This window comes from Podarcis vaucheri (assembly GCF_965113315.1).
Source record: "Podarcis vaucheri genome assembly, chromosome: 8".
Classification (NCBI taxonomy): Eukaryota; Metazoa; Chordata; class Lepidosauria; order Squamata; family Lacertidae; genus Podarcis; species Podarcis vaucheri.
This window is the reverse complement of record NC_138766.1, coordinates 61,743,756-61,763,243: the sequence shown is the minus strand read 5'-3', so window position 1 is coordinate 61,763,243 and position 19,488 is coordinate 61,743,756. Positions and strand designations below refer to the sequence as shown.

The window sequence follows — 19,488 nt, the reverse complement described above, 5'->3', positions numbered from 1 at the left end:
TTGGATGCAGTTCAAAAACTTTACAATGGCAATATAACTACAAACATAAAAAAGCTTTATTAATCACATATTTCCCCTTTCCCCTTAATTGTGAGGTTTGTTGATCAACATGGTATTTGTGAAAGAATTCGATAGACGTGAACAAGAAAATAGTAACTTTACATGATTTCAAAGGAGCCTGTTCCTTTCCTGGTACATTGTTTACATCATCTGTCTCTTGGCCTTCCTGAGTCGTCTTGTTCTCTCTTGATGTATGGTTTCACATTCCAATGCAGCCAGTTGAGAAAGCCGCTGGAGGAACTGAGGAGGAGCTCCAGTGACAGGGTCTATGAAACGGTAACCTAGAAGAAAAAATGAAACTCCCCTTGATTAGTAGTGTGTACAAAGTATAATGTGCCCCTCTCATGAAAGTACTTAAACAGAATTATACAATATACATCAAAAACCAGTGAAAGGGAATAAAATCACCCTATTCCTTAAAATAGAAACAAGTTGTAATGGTTATCAGAGAGATCGTCAAAGGTAGTAAAAAGGGGTACATAGTGTTCATAAACCTGGCCCATTATGCATTAGTCTGACCATGCTTTTTAGAGAGGCCTATGATTTTATATAGGTTCATAAAAAAATCAATTTGAAATACAGATACCTAGGATTTTTAAAAAAACTAAACAGATTCCCATTTCTCTTGCTATATTAGCATTTTTTGTTATCCATTTAGTTTATTATTTTCCTAAGCAATCTTTTGAGCAAGGTGTGCATTAAAGTAGAAAAATTACATTTGTGACCATAAAAATGCAATATGACCTAATGTATTTTCATTCCAAAACAACTCTAGAATAATCATAGAATTTTTGAGTTGGAAGGGACCACAAGGATCATCTAAGTCCAACCCCCTGCAATGCTGGAATATTTTTCTCCACATGGGGCTCAAACCCACGACCCTGAGGTTAAGAGTCTCATGTTCTAACCAACTGAGCTAGAAATCTAGAATAACTAGTAGCTTGTATCAGTAATTGCCTTTTGTTAATTAGCTGAATTAAGCCTTTGAAACATTTTACAAACACGACTAGAAATGCTGTCCCTTAGGTACATACGAAAACAAAGCCTTCAATAAACATGTTTATAACAGCAACAATATTCAAAATGCAAGAAAGTTCACATAGTAAAGCAGTGAGAAAATGAGTTTGCCTAGGAAATGCATCTTGGTGAAGACAGATGGTAGGAAATTAAATATATTAGGTACTATACATTACCAGGCTTGAATTTGGATCCTTCTGGAAATGAAATTAGGCTGGAACACCGATTATACTTCTTCAGCCTATAAACATTTGCACAAGAACATACTGTTAATAGAATGTTATATTTATGGACTATGGCAATCAAGGTGACTTGCAGTGGTGTAATTTCCCAGCGGTGTGCTAAGATGAAAAAACATGCTGATCAATGCCATATAAGTATTCTTACATCAAAATGTATTTCTTTAGGAATCTCCATCCAGATTCCTAGTAGTACTCAACAAGTATCAGAACCTTTGTACTGAAAGGACTAATATGCATGGGGATTTAGGTAAATATTAACAGGGCAGACCTATAAATGAATACTAAAAAATAGGCTTCATAGAGTTGAATTGAGCGGCTATAGGACAGCAAGCATTGCTGGGAAATAAAATTTGCATAGGAACTGCTTCTGAATCCTACTCTTACAATAGTCATAACATTTTCCTCCAGCAGAGAAAAGTATTGACTCAGTAACACTTTCCACCAGCTCAAGTAGGCCAATACTGCACCTTTACACAAGCCTTTACTACATGGGAGAGCTCTCCTTCCTCATTGTGGTTCTGCCTAGCTTCAGGAAGCGAGATGACACCAGCTCTCCTGATTCTAAATCTCTGCTTTTTTTTACCTTCCCCTGCCCCTTTGTGGGTGTACAGTGGTACCTCGGTTTAAGTACTTAATTTGTTCCGGAGGTCCATTCTTAACATGAAGCTGTTCTTAACCTGAAGCACCACTTTAGCTAATGGGGCCTTCTGCTGCTGTCACACTGCTGGAGCACGATTTCTGTTCTCCTGAAGCAAAGTTCTTAACCCGAGGTACTATTTCTGGGTTAGCGGAGCCTGTAACCTGAAGCGTATGTAACCCGAGGTACCACTGTACATATGAGCCTTTGGCAAGGGGGTGATGTTTCTCAGCATCACAACAAAAGATAACCCCTTGGCTGAGTCCACAGACTATCAAGGGGATGGGCCAGGCTAAAATGTGGAAGCTGCTTAACTATCCGGTGCCCAGTTCAATCCCACCCACAATATAGCAACAGTCTGGAACTGCCCCAGGTCTAAGTGAGTTTTGATCCTTGCCTCTCCACTTCCTGTGTCCCCCAGTAAGGTCCCAAGACATGGTGAAGGGCATCATGCAGTGCGACCTTGCTGAAGGGAAGCAGGTGGACATTTCGGGAAAGTTAAAGGTGGTTAAAATAAATATTCCCTTTTTTTCATGAATTTGATCAAGTCATGTTTCCCTCTTTCGCTATTATGTTGTTTCAGGAATAAACATTTAGAAAACAGTCTGGTGAAGAGACAGAATTAAATATATAAATTAAAGTAACTCCCAACATTGTTTTTCATGAAAGACCTGGTCCACTCATACTGCCTTACCTTACAGCACCTAATTCTCCAGCTCCACCATGCATACCGGATGTCTTCAGAGGGCCTGGTTTCCAAGTAAACGACCCTCTTTTATAAGCATCCCCCATAGCTGTATCTCCCCTGCAGGAGAAAAACAAAGTATCTCAGACAGCAATAGGTTTTACAGTAAAACCATCCTGGCATCACTTATTTTTCACATAGTGCTGTGAGGGTAGTTTTTATGGCCCAAGGTTCACAAACAGCATATCACCAGCACACCACATTCTTTACCAGTGTCAAGTCATTTTAAGGCACAATCTTAAAGACATAGGAGAGGAAATCAAAGGTGGCAATTTCACCCAGTGCCCTGCTGGGCTGTCACTGGCAGGGAGAAAGTAAGGATGAAGCAGCCCTCCTCCACCCTTTACAGGTTTGCTATCATAGTTTTCTCCCTAGTGTAGGGTCCATGTTGCAGGTCTGGGTGTGTCTCCTTCACTGCATCTACTTTTAATAATACTCCTTTTGAGGCCTACCAGTGGAGCTCTGACATCAGTAGCGTCTGCTGCAGTGGGGAGTGGACAGCAGATCCGCCTCTGAGGCCTTGCCTCTCTTTTGACCCTAGGGGAAGGAGCTCTGAGGCTGACTAAAGCCCAGTCGGACATGCCAACATTCACCCTTCAGGAACATAATTCTGAATCCAAACTATAAAGAGTAAAATTAACTTGCCTGCTTTTGTAGCAGCTTTCAATAAAGTATTGTGATGAAGTACATGGAAGCACAAAAGGTGGCAAACCGGGGTCATCATTACTGTAACAGCTAAAATCAAAAGAAGAAGGTATCTAACTATATAATATTAAATGGTTAGACGTTGTGTTATAATTTTTTAACATATCTTATCCCAAATAAATGGGATTGGTCAACAGATACAGGGATATACATAATTGGGTAGAAATAAAACAGGGCTCTTTGTCATATATTTCTCTCTGACCTCGAACTCATAACACTATGTTGACTAGTACGTGAAACCTTATGCCATACATATATTGATTTAAAGTGCCTTGTGGCCCTGTAGTTTTTGCTACAACAGACTAACTTGTCTGCACTTCTGGGAATTGCCTTAAACGATCCTGCCCCAACCCCAGCTGCAGTATGCAACAAGCTATGAGAAAAACATGAAGAGTACATTCATCCACTCCCGTTTCTACTAAAAATTGTTTTTTAATGATACATGTATAGCTGAGTGGTAAGACACATACTTAATAGAACTTCCGGGGCCAAATTAAACGTGTGTTTATTAAATACATGCTTGCTGTTTGGCTTTCTACTACTGGCTCTGGGGCAACTTACACTAAAAGAAACATGAAGGGGAGAAGAGCAAAAACCTATCCTCTGTTCACTTTAGGAAACTTGTGGTTACTGTCATTTCTCCAGCTGATTCAATTGTAGAGTTAGTGAGAAGCCTCTCAGTTACATACCACATTAAACAATGAAACATTGTAAACTACCATTAATGAAGTTGAGACTTTATGTGTGGGAAATAACACTACCCTGTACAGGCATAAGCTTTGTCTATAAAACCAAATGGCACAGATGAGTACTTGATCACTTAAAAATACTGAGGTTTTTGCTGTTTCCCACTTGCCATATTCAGACATCACCCTATACCACAGTTTAGTGTGGTCAGAACAAACTGGTCTCCTCTTCCAAACAGCTATGAGGTAGAATGTGGAACATTTCATTTCCATTTTTGCTTACCTACAGCTTGTTTCCTTGTTGCAACTGACAAAACATAGCTTGTTTGAAACAAGCCAATGTGAAACTACTAAGCTTGAGGCAAGATGGTGACTGAATGGCAAGTGATTCCCTTTGCTCTAAACAAAAAACAAAGCCAGTCTGAGTATGAAGTACCCAATAATAATCTTCCCCTTTCCTCTGAACAGGTGATCACTGATGATCACAAGCAACAGCTTTAACCATCTGACTGGCTATATGCCTACTTGCCAATGTCTGAATTGGGGCTCATACAACATTTGGAAGTAATAGAATTTCCACTTTATCATGATGATTTATACAAGTCACTATATCATGACCTGTTCATATTTTAGAAGTGTACATCCATTTGACTTTAAATGCAGAAATGGAGCTAAAATTCCATCTTCTATTGCTATTTTTAAAATAAATTTGTACATGAAATTTTATGAGATGTGCTTATTAGAAATTCCTCAGCTTGAAGTCTGCCTCTGAATTATACCTGTGCAGTGCACCTTGAGTATGTGAAACATCTATACACTTCATACAATAATAGAGTTTATAAAGGTATACCTGTCTGGAAATAAATGAGCAGCACCTTGTGTCTTCTGTGCAACGGGAGAGAGGTTTGGTATTGCCTGAGCAAGACTTGGCATTGCAGCATTTTCATCAGAGTCTCTCAAGCCATATGCAGATGTATATTCTGCTTAAGAGAAATAATTCAAAGCAGCGTACATGGAACATCAGGCCAAAACTAGCTGTAGCTACAGTCTTACACTTGCTTAGAAGTTTGCTCCACTGAGGTCAATGGGAGACTTCTGAAGAGATGTCTGGGCACAGGAAACTGGTCTGGTCCTTGTGGGGTTACCAAGTCAGAAGGAGCAGTTCACTTATAGTAAGCTTATGTTCTCAGCCACCTATAGAGTCAGGAATCGTCAAGAGCGGAAATGCCTTCTTCTAAATATACTGTGTGTGCACACACTTACACTAAACTAACTACATAACATGTATTCATCATGTCAAATCCACAGCTGAAACTTACTCCAGTATCTAAAACATGCACATTCTGTTCCTTACGCTGAGCCACTACCTGCAACACAATGCATCGCAGGGCGATTGCAGATAACAGCACTATTTTATGCATGCCTACTTTGAAATAAGTTCCACCAAGTTCAATGGGACTTACTCCCAGGTAAGAGGATCAAGTTGCAGCAATCCTAAGAACCCCTGAATGGCAGTCAAACCTGGAATAATGCCATCGCTAACCCCCCCCCAAAAAAACACCTACTGTTTTAGAACAAAAACTGTCGTTGACTACCTTAACATTTATTTTATTTACAAACGAATGTTTATATATCTCCCTTTAGCAATCCTTTTGTGCCATTTACAAAAACATGCTAATACACAACATATTAAAAACAGCAATATATTAAAAAGCCTGGGAAAGTAAAAAATCTTTGCTTGCACTGAAAAGATAGTAATGCTGGTATCAGGTAAGCTTCCCTTGGGAAAGAACAAATGGGGTACCACAACCAGAAGAGGCCTTCACTCTGGTCACCACACACCTTACCTCAAATGGAGAGAGCTCCAGAAGAGCTTCTGAAGACTCTCACTACATAGGCAGATTGATATGGAAGGTGGTGTTCCTTCAGGTACCAAGTCACTTAAGGACTTCAGAAGTACTTTGAATTGCATGTGGAAAATGGACTAGTGAAGTTCTTCAGGTATTGGCGTAATACTTCTAAAATGATCAGTTACAGTTAGCAGCCTAACCACCGTACTGTGAGCCATTTGCAGTTTCTTAACCGTTTTAAAAGGCAGCTCCATGCACAAAACATTGTATTATTCAATCCTAGATGTTACCTGGAATGAATAACTATGGCCAGGTTATTTCTGTCTAGGAGAAGCCGCAGCTGGTGCACCAGCCTACACTGCGAACAGGCACTTCTTGCCACAGAGCTTCCAAGGCCTCCAAGTAGAATGTCTGATCTAGGAGTACCCCCAAAATGTGTACTCAGAAGCTAATGAGGTGGCCTCCACATGTTGTTATGCTACAGTTTCCATCAGTCCAAGTCAGCAGGTCAGTGATGATAGGAGCTGTGGTTCAACTACATTTTCAGTACCACATTAGCTACCTCTAGTAACCCCCATCCAGAACAAGCTGAACACTATCTCCCTGAACAGACAAAACACCTACTCACAGAACCTCTGTCTTGATGGGATTGAGTTTGCTTATTAACCCACATTCAGCCCATTATAGATTCCAGGCACCTCCTCAGCACTTCTACTCCCTCACCTGAAACTGATAAAACAAGAGACACACAGAAAGTGCTGGGTGTCATCAGTACACTGATGGCCTTTATCCAAAAGTGTGATTTAGTTATGAAAAAAGTATGGAGCAAGACAAAACACTATGAAACAGCAAAGAAGAAATTATATGGGATCAAGCAGTAGTTCCCAACTATCACATTCTGGGAACAGCTTGAGAGGCAGAAGTGAACCAATCAGAACATCACTTCCATCTTCCAAACCAGGGTGCCCATCCAGAAGAATACTATCGTTAACGGTATCATAAGTGGCTGAGAAGAACAGCAATATCTGGAGAGGGTGTGCAGTACAGCAGTTTAAAGGACAATTCTTGTTCTTTTGAACTCAATGGGCAAACTATTGATTTTAAGGAGTGGAAGATAATGCTCAACAACAAAAAGTGCAAGGAAAAACTACATAGGTACCTTCCCAGACAACCAGTTTGTTAACAACTTTTGATTTTGATTTGTTTGTGGGGATGTTGTATGTATTTAAATCAAGCAATTGTTATCCCCTTTCAGTGTATTTCCCATCACTTTTCTTATTGCAAAGGAATTTGTTTGTTGTACACAACTACGAAATCCACTATAATTGCTCAACCTAAATTTGCCAGTAGTCAGTGGATTCCAGTCCACAAACTAATGACAATTTGGAACCCAGAAATAGGGATTAGGTTGATCTTTATGGCAATTCCAACACTAAAAAATCTTGGTAAGTTTCCTTTTTATGAAATGTAGCCTAGGATAACTATCAAATGACAACCTTAAACATCTTACCTTGTTTTATCCTTTTTGTCTTTATCACTGCATGTTTCCAACTATTCTCAAAAAGGTGACCCCCAAACGATTTTCCGGAGACTTTTTTATCTAGGAATCTTTGGTCAGATTTTAGGATTGGCAATTTTTGTTCCTTTGGTGGCTGAGAAATGACAGGTCTGCTGTTTCAAACATAATAGTGAACAGAGGGGATATAAAAGCAAAAATAATAAATGCTTTCCACATGTTGTCTCGTACCGGTATTTCTCAAGTAGTAAGTGGGTCAACCAAGGATTGCTATATTTCAAACAAGCATTCTGTTGGCCTTCCCTTGAAGCTAATGGAAGCTAGTCCAAAATGTTGGGGAAGACTGCCCTACATGATTACTCCTCAGAAGGATGTCTCTCCATGGCCAACTTACTGCTTCTTCAGAATTGTGCCACAAACTGTTTTCAATCAAATATTGTAACATTTAGCTACCTCTTTCCTTATCTATTTGTGAGAAACTACTCAATTTCAACCATGGAATATTGGAGTGCTACAGAGAAAAGAGAAATGTTCTAGGGTGCACACTGAGCACAAGCCATTGTTCAGACATGTACAGCCTCACTATTACCCAGTATGATCTATAGTGCATCTTTAGGCATACTCCAAATCAACAGCATGCATTTTACAGGGCTAGCAACAGGGATGGACAAACTGTTTCAGGAAAGTTTGCATTGATATTCTCAGTGAGAAAACCAGATAGATTGCCAAAGAAAGTTCAAAATGCATCGTCATAAAGAAAAGGATCCTATGCATACTAGAGGCAAATGTCCCTTTACTTTTAAAAAGTGCCTGTTTTGATAACTGCTGCAGCTCTTATGAATCATCAAAATATGATGCTAAGCTGTCCTTATTGTAAATTCTTCTGTTGCAATCTAAACTTACAAGACCCTATCCCCTAAAATAGGAAATAATAACTCCAAATCTTTGGCAAAGAAAGCGCAGAACTTGTAGACATTTAAAAATATCAATAAACCCCCAAGGGTCTCAAGAACTGGGAATAAAGAAGTTGAATAGAACAAGAAGTTGAATACAACAAGGGAATATTTGGCTCTAAACTATAGAATCGAAAGTATTCCTGTGAACCAGCATCAGGCAATTTCAGCATCATGACTACATACAAGTCTGCTGTTCAGGTGGCAGACGCAGTAAGCAACAGCAGCCTCTCAGTTACAAAGAGATTAACAATGCAATCTTCTACATGTCTACTTTGGAGCAGGTCTCACTTAGTTCAGTGGGGCTTACTCCCAGAATAATACATTGATATAAGATTACAGACTTAACCACTCATCTCCATTAATGGGAGTGAGGAATGAGGAGTTAGGAATTATGGAACGATGCTAAGTTAAGGTATATAAGCCCTAGCACTTAGCCAAAAACCAACCTCTTGAAATCAAATTGGGTTGGGCTTTCATATTTTAAAAACACTGTTTCATATTTTAGAACACTAATTTTAGACCACTGGGCAAAGTTAAATAAATACTTACCATTCAGGGATGCATGAGATTTCTGGCAGCTTACCATTAGGAGCTTGTGAACCTGTAATATGCAAAGTCCATTCAGATTCAGGTACTCTATTTTCATACCAAAAGTTAAAGTAACATTACAGTTAAATATACTTGTATTAAAAACAGTAAATATTTTTCCAGTAATGGTAAATTTTGCTTTAGACAGCACACTCCCCCATTTTAATGATGCACTACAACATATTATTCAAACCAAAATTTGGACGGAACACCGATTTAAAGGAGTGTGATTGGGATATAATATCTATTAACAAAACACTTAAGGAATTTTTATAGCTTATTTTGTCACTTTATAAACCATCTTTCAATAACAGGGTTCTCAGGCTGGCATACAAACAATACAATAAATCATAGAAGCTGCAGCAAAAACCTGAAAGATCAAGCAGAAAACACTAAAGCTAAAAAATTTCCTGCAATTTCAGATGCCAAAAAGACATCAAAATTGGAACCTGTTACACTTCTTGAGAGAGAATATTACACATCAGAGGTACAACTGGGACAGCTCTATAACCATTTATCACCAGCCGCACACAACTTAAGGCTTTATAGCAAGGTTGAGGAAGTGGATCTAGCCAGGAGATGAGTTCACCCACCTATCAATCACCTGACACCACAGTGATGTCAGGTGCCCCATTTTTGACACAGCCCACAAAGCATCAACAACCAATCAGCTGCACTGGGCTTTGCAGGTGTGGATGATCAGCAGTGCCTGCAAACTTCTTTTTGGCTCAGGTGCACATATACCTGCTCTGCACCTGGTGTCATCATATAAGATGTTAGGTGTAGGTGGGTATGGAGAGGCCTAGCATACCTAATTAAACCTGTAGACCAAAGATTCCCCACAGAAAGGTAACAATCTACACTTTGAAATGTGCTTGGAAAGAGATCTAATGCAGCTATGTAAGCACAGGTGAGAAAGGATGCATAAAGTTGGCCCCAATTAACTGGTCACACTGTATTTTGTACTCGCTGAAATTTCTGGGAAATTTATAAAAAATGAACCCTATGTACAATACATCAAAAGGCATAGATTTCAAAGTTTGTTAGAAAAACATTTATATTACATTTCTGATGGTCTCTTTTTACATGAACTATGATAAATAAAATTTACAGCCCTCTGCTCTTTCCAGCCTAGCAGTTGACTTACTCTAGCAAATCTAAATCGAATAAATTATCCCCATATCATCTCTCAAACCTACAAGTTTCTGAAGCCCACACACTCCCTCTCCACTACCTCAGAACAAACACACCACACAAAACCATACCCATATTAATCTGGGCCACCATACAATTTTGGGGAAATTACCCTTATGACTCCTCACTGGAAACAAACTCCCTTCCCAGCAGGCCAACTCTTATTCCCACTGCTCTATTTTGCCACTGCTCACTTTTGTTTCCTCGAGTCCTCAGAACTGTTAGGTATCTTTTACTTTCGGAGTGGAAGCCCCACGCCTTTGTTTGTGTCAGGCGCCATTCCTGCAACCCTGCTTTTTAACGCAATATACCTCGGAATGATATGCAAACCCCCACTGCAGGGTGAGAAGTGTTTCAAGCACGTGCAGAGTGCCCTTCCCTATCAGTCCCCACGTGATAGGGGAGTCGTTTCAGGCAGAGTTGAGCCCCAACATGCCTCCAATACCCAGCATTTGCAAAATGCTTTAGGCTAGAATCCTGTGCTCTCTTCTTTGTGAATAAACCCCATTTAGCTCAATGGGACATATCGCCCTGTTAAGAGAGCGCCCGGGGAGCTTCACCTTAATCCCTCACAATCCCTCGTAAGGTAGACCAATTGGGTCGCCATGCTGCACGCACGCCAAGAAGGAGAGTGGCCCACCAGCGCCTTCTGCAGCGTCTTTTCCTTTTAGGGGAAGAGGTGCGGGGGGGGACTTGCAGCAGTTCCCCTCTGCCCCCCCCCCAGAACAGCCCCCCACCCCCAGCACTCACACGCACCCTGCTGTTCCAAGTGGATGCGCTGCTGGCTCCTGCTCATAGCGGCCCTTCCACCACCACCACCGCGCTCGCTCGGGGAAAAGACGAAGGAGGCTCAACGGCGGCCGAAGATTCGGCCCCCTCGCCTCTGTAGGACGGGAGGAGGCTGAGGCCCCTCATGGCCCTCCGCGGCAGCCGGCGCGCGAGACCCCAACGGCCGCATTTCTGCCCCGCCGGCCTCGGCTACTGGAGCGCCGGACCGGCGCGGGCGGGCGGGCGAGCAGGCCTGCCGCTGGTTGCTAGGCAACGGAGGGAGCCGCAATAAAGAGGCGAGGCCTGGCCTTCATTGGGGCGGCGGCGGCGAGGTGGCTCTCTGGGCCTTGAAGCTGAAGGGAAGCCGCAGCTGAGAAGGCCCGTCGAGTGCCTTCCCTTCACCGCTGCGAGGAGGGTTCCCTCGGCTGCCGACAACTGTTTCTGCAAGGCAGGCGTTCAACAGGCGAAGCCACCTGCTGCCGCCCTCTTTTGTTTTGGAAAAAGCCATCCCCTGTTGAATTTCTGCCACCTGCAATCAGAAAGGCTGATAGGGAGAGGCCGCTTCCTCCATGGCCAAGGCCCGGAATGGGAGCTGCATTTAGTCTCTTACGGCAAAATGCCAAACTTCATGGGCATTGCAAAGTCTTTAAAGAGTTTCATCGTAGTCCACGTTGACTCAGATGGAATTGTCCTTGGATCCAGAATGTGGCGGTTCTCACCTTTAATGCCGGGCATTAGGAGCAGTGGTGAAGGCACACTATTCCCATAGCCACACCCTTTCTAAGACTATATAACCAAGAGTAATGTTTTGGATTAAAATCACACAGCTTAATTTTTCTCACACGCCTCTTCTGTTTGGCTCAAGGTCTAGTCCGATGCCTTGTGGATTCAAATACATGCTCACTATGTTTGTGGCATGTTGCTTAATAATCATGAAGTAACTTTGGAGCTTTTCAATATACAGTGGTGCCCCGCAAGACGAATGCCTCGCAAGACGGAAAACTCGCTAGACGAAAGAGTTTTCCGTTTTGGAGGTGCTTCGCAAAACGAATCTCCTATGGGCTTGCTTCGCAAGACGACAATGTCTTGCGAGTTCCTGCGGGTTTTCCCCCTCCCCCCCTTTTTCTAAGCCGCTTATCAGCTGATCCGATAAGCCGCTAAAAGCCGCTACTAGCGCTAATCCGTCAATGGGCTTGCTTCGCAAGACGAAAAAACCGCTAGACGAACAGAATCACAGAACGGATTCTTTTCGTCTTGCGAGGCACCACTGTAAAAGTGACAGTTTAACCCACCTTGGAAGATTGGCAGATGCAGCTAATGGACTATATGGAGATGGCGGAAATGACTGGCAGAATCCGAGACCAGGGAGAGGAGACGGTGGAGGAAGATTGGAAGAAATTTAAAATTTATTTGCAGAAATACTGTAAAATTTATGAATGTTAAGGACATTGAAATGAATCGCAGGGGCTTTAGCAACGAAGTAAAATGTAGGATTGGATTAACAACAGATAAATTAATAGGATATGAATTTGCTGAATTAATTTTTAAAAAGGGATACAAGAACGGGAGACGCGAGGAAGTCGGGAAAATAAGCTAATTGAAGATGAGAAATTAAGAAAGAGGGAATTTTTGTTTTTTGTTACTATATGTGTTTTTATCTCTTTTTTTCTTTTTCTTTTGATGTGTTTAATGTTTGTATTTTTGTTTTGTATTCTTTTTGTGATTTTGTATTTTCTTTGTCTATATATGCTTTTTTATTGTGAAAACTTAATAAAATATTTTTTTTTTAAAAAAAGTGACAGTTTAACCCCTAGCCATGCATGCTAATGTAATCTGCTTCTGCTGCTGCTTGGTTCATTTGGTGGGATCCTCTCTGTATAAACTGGCATGCAGAGGATTGGCAAAGAGCACTCCAGGAGATGATTTCATTGTGAAATAAGTGGATAATTTATTATTATTATTATTATTAATTATTATTATTATTATTACTACTACTATTACTACTACTACTACTACTACACATAATTGCTGGTACTTCAGCAACTGTGTGGGTTCCCAGGTTGTTTCACAGCTCATTTCAAAGCATTTGAGTTTGTTGATTTTTTATCCAAGCACCAAGAGAAGCTTAGAATAGGAGTCCTAGAATGATAAGGATTCCATCAATAGGAAAGGAGAACAGCTGCAGAAACAGCAAAGGCACTGTTTACTCAGTGCTGCCCTGTCCACACACCCTAAGTGGCAATGTCAATGTGAGGTTCTAATCTGTTTTACCACGGGTGGGAGACGTTTCTCCGTAGAAGTTATTTTATAACATTAAAAGGGACTGTCCTTTATTTCAGACAACACCATGGAACCATCGCAACGCTAAAGTTATGCAGTGCTATAGATTCCATGAAGCAAATAAAGTAAGTTCCATGATTTCCTTTTAAAAATAATGTTGTGACAATTCTAGCACGAACTAGGACAAAAAAAGGTCACAACACCAGCTGCTGAATGAAACGCAGTCATAATATAAGGATTTCAAAAGCACAAATCATTCCTTCAAAAGTGGTGTACATCTAAATCTCAATTTATACATTCAGCACATTCACGCAGTAAAGGTCTTTCTGAACTGTACCACTTCATGTTGCAGGTGGGAGTAAATGTATGTTAAACCACTTTCCCATCAGAAAAATATACCACCAGTGAAAACAGCATAAAGGGGAGAGAATATCTTATTTCTACTTCAAATAAATTCCTAGCTGCTTCTTTGGCACAAGACTAAGCAAGGACAGATTGATGAATACTGACAAAAATCATGACACTGCTGTCTTGTCAAAAACTGGTTTGTGTCCTTTCATAGGAAACACAGGATTCCACACCCTCCCTCTGCATAATTCTGCAATTCAAGGTAAAATGTGCCACAACCAGAAATTTGCCATCTGGCTGTCTTGATATTCATGATTGCTTTTCTTTGTAGGATTAGCCACATAGCCCAGTTGCCCCACAGTCAATATTCTGGAACTTGTGTGCATAAAATTGGCCATATCGTGAATACTGAAAATATTTATGTGCACTAAAAGCTATGCATTTGTGTTTGTGTGACTGGAGGCATGAGCTTGAAAAGCCACGCCACAAACACAAAAGCATACCCCTTCAGCCAAGAGGTGAAAAGATGAGAGAATAGGACGGCAAATTTGATACACTGTCTGAAATACAACAGGTTCATTGATGACAACCACCTCTGTGGAGAGGAGACACAGCATACTAGATTCTCAGTTACACAACGGGTGACACTCTAGAATCCTGGCTCAGTAAAGCAGAAACAAACAGTACAAGAAGTCTACATGGATGGGGATTTTGTCCAAAGCATTGGCACTTAAAGTTCAATTAAGGTTAATGGAAGAGGAAAGGTAAGAAAGATGTCAAAAATAGGGATACTGGGTACAGAAATGCAAATACAGAATTACCAACAATCACACCATGCTTTTACATCTTGTGGTCAAGGTGTGGACAAAACAGCAGTCTGTGTACAGTATTTTTGCAACTGTTTGTGAAACGATGAGCAAAGTGTTTGTAAGACATTTTTGCAGAAATAGACCACCCTGAGATTACTGGTCATTCTGTATGTCTGCTTTTCTCTACAAAGTATAGCTATATTTAACACCCTACCTTTCCTGTCTTGCTTACCTAGTCTCATTAATATCTAGCTCTCACTCTCTAGCTTCTGCCTGCTTCTAGCTCAGCTGTCTCACACACTGGCGTTTGTCTTTCTCTCTACCACCCATTTGCTCTCTGGCATACAGCAACCCACTTTGTTATAATAAGGAACATACTTAGATGGTAACTATGGCCATTCTCTCACAAAGGGACTTGCCTGACCCATTCAACAGTGGAACAAATCCATTAGATTTTAACCCTTGCTGGATCCAGGATTCCAGGAATTACAAGGGTATCATGCAGGCTAAACCCCCAAACTCACAACAGTATTATACAAACAGATATAAAGACAGAAAGCTAGAAATAACAGGCTCAAATCTTAAGGGTCAGTGAAAGCCTGAAAAAAGACGTATATACATCTCTGAAGCAGCTAATGGATGATGCTTTGTGTATGACAAAGGGAAGGGATGTTCCAGAGTACAGGGACAATACACAATTAGTATAATTGTAGAGTTGGAAGAGACCCTGAGGATAATCTAGTCCAGTGTTTCCCAACCTTTTTTGGGCAAAGGCACACTTGTTTCATGAAAAAAATCTCGAGGCACACCACCATGCCAGATGCGGAAAGGTCACTTTTTACTTATGTAAAAAAAAATAAAAAAATAGTAACAGCATACAAGGTAATGGTTAGGCTAGCATCCCTCTTCCAAATATGCTAGGTTTTTATTTGCAGGGACTGTTCTACATGGGAAAGCATTCAGCACTGTCATTCTCCCATCTGCCATCTGAATTGGTACTATTCTGGGTCAACTTACTCTGCTGCATGTGTAGATGGCACCAAGTGTGGGGGAGGGGCAGAACAGGTTTCAGATACAGGATATTAAGCATACACGTACTTCAGATTGAACTGGTTGCTTGCTTTGCAAGTTTTCATTTCCCAAATGACTGCCTTGGCAAGCGCAATACCTACCAGGCTCAACGCCGGTCTCGCACTGCCGCTTCCCGCGCTCTCAAGGACCCGGGAGGAGGAAGGCGTGAAGGGAATCCCGAAGGCGCGAAAACCTTGCGCATGCGCAGGCCTTCCGCCTGCAACAGCCCAGTAGGCCGGCCGAAGCGAGCGACGATGGGATGTGGAAGGGAGCTCGCTCGCCACCCCGCGTGTGCCTATGTGGGGCACGTTACAGCCCCGTGACGTCAGCGCCACGCAGGCAGCCAGGCAGGCAGACGGCGAGAGCCCTGCACTGGGCGGCCTCTCCTCGCCGCCGCCGCCCCGCCTCTCGCCGCCTCCCTCCCACGGCACACCAGGCAACGTCTCGCGGCACACTAGTGTGCCGCGGAACACCGGTTGGGAAACACTGATCTAGTCAGTTTCCTGGACCTCCAGTGACAAGGATGAATATAGGAGGACTACAAGCTATTGGTGGTGACCCTGCCACTGGTGGGTCCATCCCGCCAAACAGGATTCCTTTTAAGTCCTTGTCACCAGAAACCTGATGATGACATCAGGCAGAGGTGTCTGCTGACAAACTGCTGAGTCAAACTGGCTGGCCTCTCTAGGAGCCAAACTCTCCTGCAAATGTACCACAGGCAGAGGACAAGGCAGCAGTTGTTAAGGAACACCTTTTACTGTCTACCCAGATAAATGGTCCTCTCTTCTTTCCACTCTCCTGCTGGGTGTGCACGTGTGTGTTAGCATCCAGAGCCCAATACATTTTCTTTTACTTACTTGCTTCTTGCTTATATGTTTGACCTTTGAATGTTTCTTAAAATTTGCTGATCTATGCAATGTTTGATTTGTCTTCTGCGGGGTTCTCACTTTGCAAACCTTCAGTTCCTGGTTTCATAAATTACAATAACAAAATTGCCAAAAATAGAAGCCATTATAAGTCTTTTTTCTCCCTTAACTTTTGTTTTTCGTTAAATCAGTTAAATCTGTTGTCAAAGCAACAAAAAGACCAACCTGGCTTATTAGTTCCTTTTATATTGCACAGAAGAGAAATAAAATGCGGGCAAATGTTGCATTTCCCATGGATTTATAGATAAATTTAACATATCAAAATGAGAAAAAGTCAATAAAACCAGTTTCTTATTTGTTAAAAAGGGGGTGGGGATTGCTTGGGCATTTTATCAGGCCATCGGGACCTGAACCTAACACCTCTAGAAGGCCCAAGTATGTAAAAAAGGCAACACCTAATGGAACTTTAAACTCAGCTATGTCTAATTGACTGGAGATAAGTCAAACATTGCTACACTAGGGTAGAGATTTATATTTCTAATTGAAAACAGGTGCAAAATAGGATACATTCTATGCCGGTGTTACCAACACAAAGCAGTGAGAGGAGTTGCCATTGTAACAGTACACAACCTTGTAACAGCTATCCGTCCACAAAAACCAGTGTCGCTGCATTTTGTTTGTTTGCTTGCTTGCTTGCTTGCTTGCTTTGGGGGCAGTTCCCAGAATAGCAAGAGGTATATATTTGTTTTAAAAGTTAGAGGCTGGAGGTCAGGGATGCAGAACGTCAGGCCTGGAGGCCAAATGCAGCCTCCTGGGCCTTTCTATTTGGCCTTTGGGACTAAAACAGGTTGTGCCTCCCCATTAGTTTCCATAGCTTTGGATTCAACATAGAGCATCAATCATACACGGACCAGCTCTCCTATTGTCCTAACTTCAAGATGATGTCACTTCCAGCCAGGTGACAGGGTGGAGAGAATGAATCATCCCATCACAACATGGCCCATTAGGATGCTAACAGAGGCACTTACCTGGGTCAGCTATGGAACTGGTTTGATTGGTTCAGCAATCAGGTTTCTTTTTGTAGATTCTAACCTCACAGATACAGAATCACAGGTTTGGAAGGGGCCCACAGATATTATCCAGACTACCTCTCCAACCCTATAGCAATGCTTCCCTGGTGTCGGGCCACTTTGGTATCATTGATTGCATGTCTTTTATTTGGAGATCCAGCAGATATGATACACCTATTTTGACCCAGCGACACTTCTCAGCAGAATTTGAATCACATCCCCTGCCAGAATTTCAGAGAACTGGACTAAAGAGTGAGAGTGCAGCAGTTGTGGGCATGGGTGCTGTTCATGATGACCTGCTCTGATCTCTCGTCCCTCCCGTTTCCACTCCCATGCTGAGTAACACCCAGAAATCACAAGGAGTCTTCACAGCCAGTGCATGGAAGAGGCAGTGGGACCATGTCTCCAGCTTCCAACCATTGACTTTCATGCAGTAAATGGGGAGGGGGATTCTGCACCCACATACAGCTGTAGGCTGTATGCTCCCCTTACTTTGTGGTTCTATCTACATCCCCCTTGAACTATACTTTAAAGTTAGGAAGTTTGTTATTTGACTTCTGGATATTTTAAATCACCTTTCAGGAGTGGCTGAGCTCCTCTGAAATCAGAGTCCCATTGGTTTGCTTGTTGCCAGAGTGCCAAGATCCAATGAAGCCAAAATAAGGGTCAAAAGTTGCTAACAATTGGCCAGCATCCCTGGAAAGTTTTATAGAGTATGCCTGATTAAATAATGCATTAAGCCTGGGCTTGAATTCTTTCCCTACTTATGAACACAGTAATGTCTGATTTAATTTTTTTTTTTTTTTAGTTTTCATGTGCTTCTATGGAAAAGCTCCATGAGCAGAATGACAGACTGAAATCAAAAAAGGAAGAAAAATAACAACTCAAAATTTCTGTAATTCCAGACAGATTTGTGTCATTCTGGTTTCTTACTACACTTATGATAGGTTTTATCTTTACATTCAGTAAGAAACTGTTAGACATGTTTTGACATTTTGTTATGTAGAACGGCTGTTGAATTGTACATGTTAACCACTAGGTGGGGCAATGAAACAAACCTAAATAGACCCTTCAACATCAGATTGTGTGCAGCAGCTTGAATCTTTACATGTGCTTCTCCCATTTGAATTTATCTTTTAAAAAATATTGCAGGCATTTGCAGTACACTATAACCCCTTTCGGGTTGCTATAGAGAAAGTCAACTGCTGTTATCATAACAGCTTCTAAGCCTACTGTGCATATTTAAATGGTTAACTAAAATAAATAAAATGCCCCTGCCTAATGGTGTTAGCTAAGTAAGTACATTTTCTATGCCAATACACAAGAGACACCTGTAATAGGCTTGCATATGTATCTGTACTCTTTCCAGTTGGTAGCACCATTGCTGCCATTAATGCTGTTTCAGCAAATACTGAAAACTTAGCTGTTTACCAAGGCATTTGCTAGCTACTTATGTCAGCCATTTGTCATAACTGTTTATTTGTACTGTCTGTTCATGCTGCTGGATTAATATTATGGTTGCTGTTGTATTTTTAATGGATTTTATTCTAAACCCTGAGCTGTTTTCGTAATAAATGACACATACATATTTTAATAAATAAAGAATCCTACTCCTTTGTGGAGCACAAAATAGCAAGGAGCCATGCAGACAAGCAAATATCTATACAAGATGTGAAAAGGGGCAAGGGACAGCAAGCCCCTCTCAGTATATATCAGCACCCTTTCTACTTGTGATTCCCAGCAACTGGCATTCGGAGGCATTCTGCCTCCAATAGTGGAGGTAGAACATAGCCATTAATCTGTTTGATCCTCTAAGCCAGGCATGGCCAAACTTGGCCCTCCAGCTGTTTTGGAACTACAATTCCCATCATCCCTGACCACTGGTCCTGTTAGCTAGGGATGATGGGAGTTGTAGTCCCAAAACAGCTGGAGGGCCAAGTTTGGCCATGCCTGCTAAGCCTTCCAAACTGGTGGCCATCACTACATCTTGCAGGATAGAATTCCATAATTCAACTATGCACTATGTAAAGAAGTACTTTCTTTGCCTGTTCTGAATCATCCAGTGTTCAACTTCATTGAA

The 19,488-nt window shown here is 41.6% G+C and overlaps 1 protein-coding gene and 1 long non-coding RNA gene across 6 annotated transcripts; one reads left to right on the top strand and one right to left on the bottom strand.

Moving 5' to 3' along the window:
- Positions 1-38: 38 nt before the first annotated feature.
- On the bottom strand, positions 39-11,170 carry LOC309538432 (uncharacterized protein C8orf89). 2 transcript variants are annotated; one of them, XM_082234019.1, is made up of 8 exons: positions 10,953-11,170; positions 8,964-9,015; positions 7,453-7,613; positions 4,943-5,075; positions 3,347-3,436; positions 2,651-2,761; positions 1,254-1,318; positions 39-341 (listed from the first exon to the last, which is right to left on the bottom strand). In XM_082234019.1, exons 1-8 carry the CDS (start codon positions 10,990-10,992, stop codon positions 202-204), a joined length of 792 nt encoding a protein of 263 aa, XP_082090145.1. In that variant the 5' UTR covers positions 10,993-11,170; the 3' UTR covers positions 39-201. The 2 variants fall into 2 exon arrangements, with proteins under 2 accessions (XP_082090145.1, XP_082090146.1); XM_082234020.1 differs by having other exon boundaries at positions 4,943-5,072; positions 10,953-11,166.
- Positions 11,171-19,077, top strand: LOC309538482. 4 transcript variants are annotated; one of them, XR_014222214.1, is made up of 4 exons: positions 11,171-11,260; positions 13,304-13,369; positions 13,807-15,147; positions 15,972-19,077. It is a non-coding gene; the product is annotated as an uncharacterized lncRNA (long non-coding RNA). The 4 variants fall into 4 exon arrangements; XR_014222215.1 differs by lacking the exon at positions 11,171-11,260 and adding an exon at positions 11,267-11,412; XR_014222216.1 differs by lacking the exon at positions 11,171-11,260 and adding an exon at positions 11,267-11,710.
- Positions 19,078-19,488: the final 411 nt, after the last annotated feature.

Coding starts and splice junctions, on each gene's coding strand:
- LOC309538432 (XM_082234019.1), bottom strand. CDS start 10,992: ATGAGCAGGAGCCAGCAGCGCATCCACTTGGAACAGCAGG. Junction 7,614..8,963: donor ATCTCATGCATCCCTGAATG/GTAAGTATTTAT, acceptor TGTTTGAAACAG/CAGACCTGTCATTTCTCAGC. Junction 5,076..7,452: donor GACAAAAAGGATAAAACAAG/GTAAGATGTTTA, acceptor ATTTCTCTTAAG/CAGAATATACATCTGCATAT.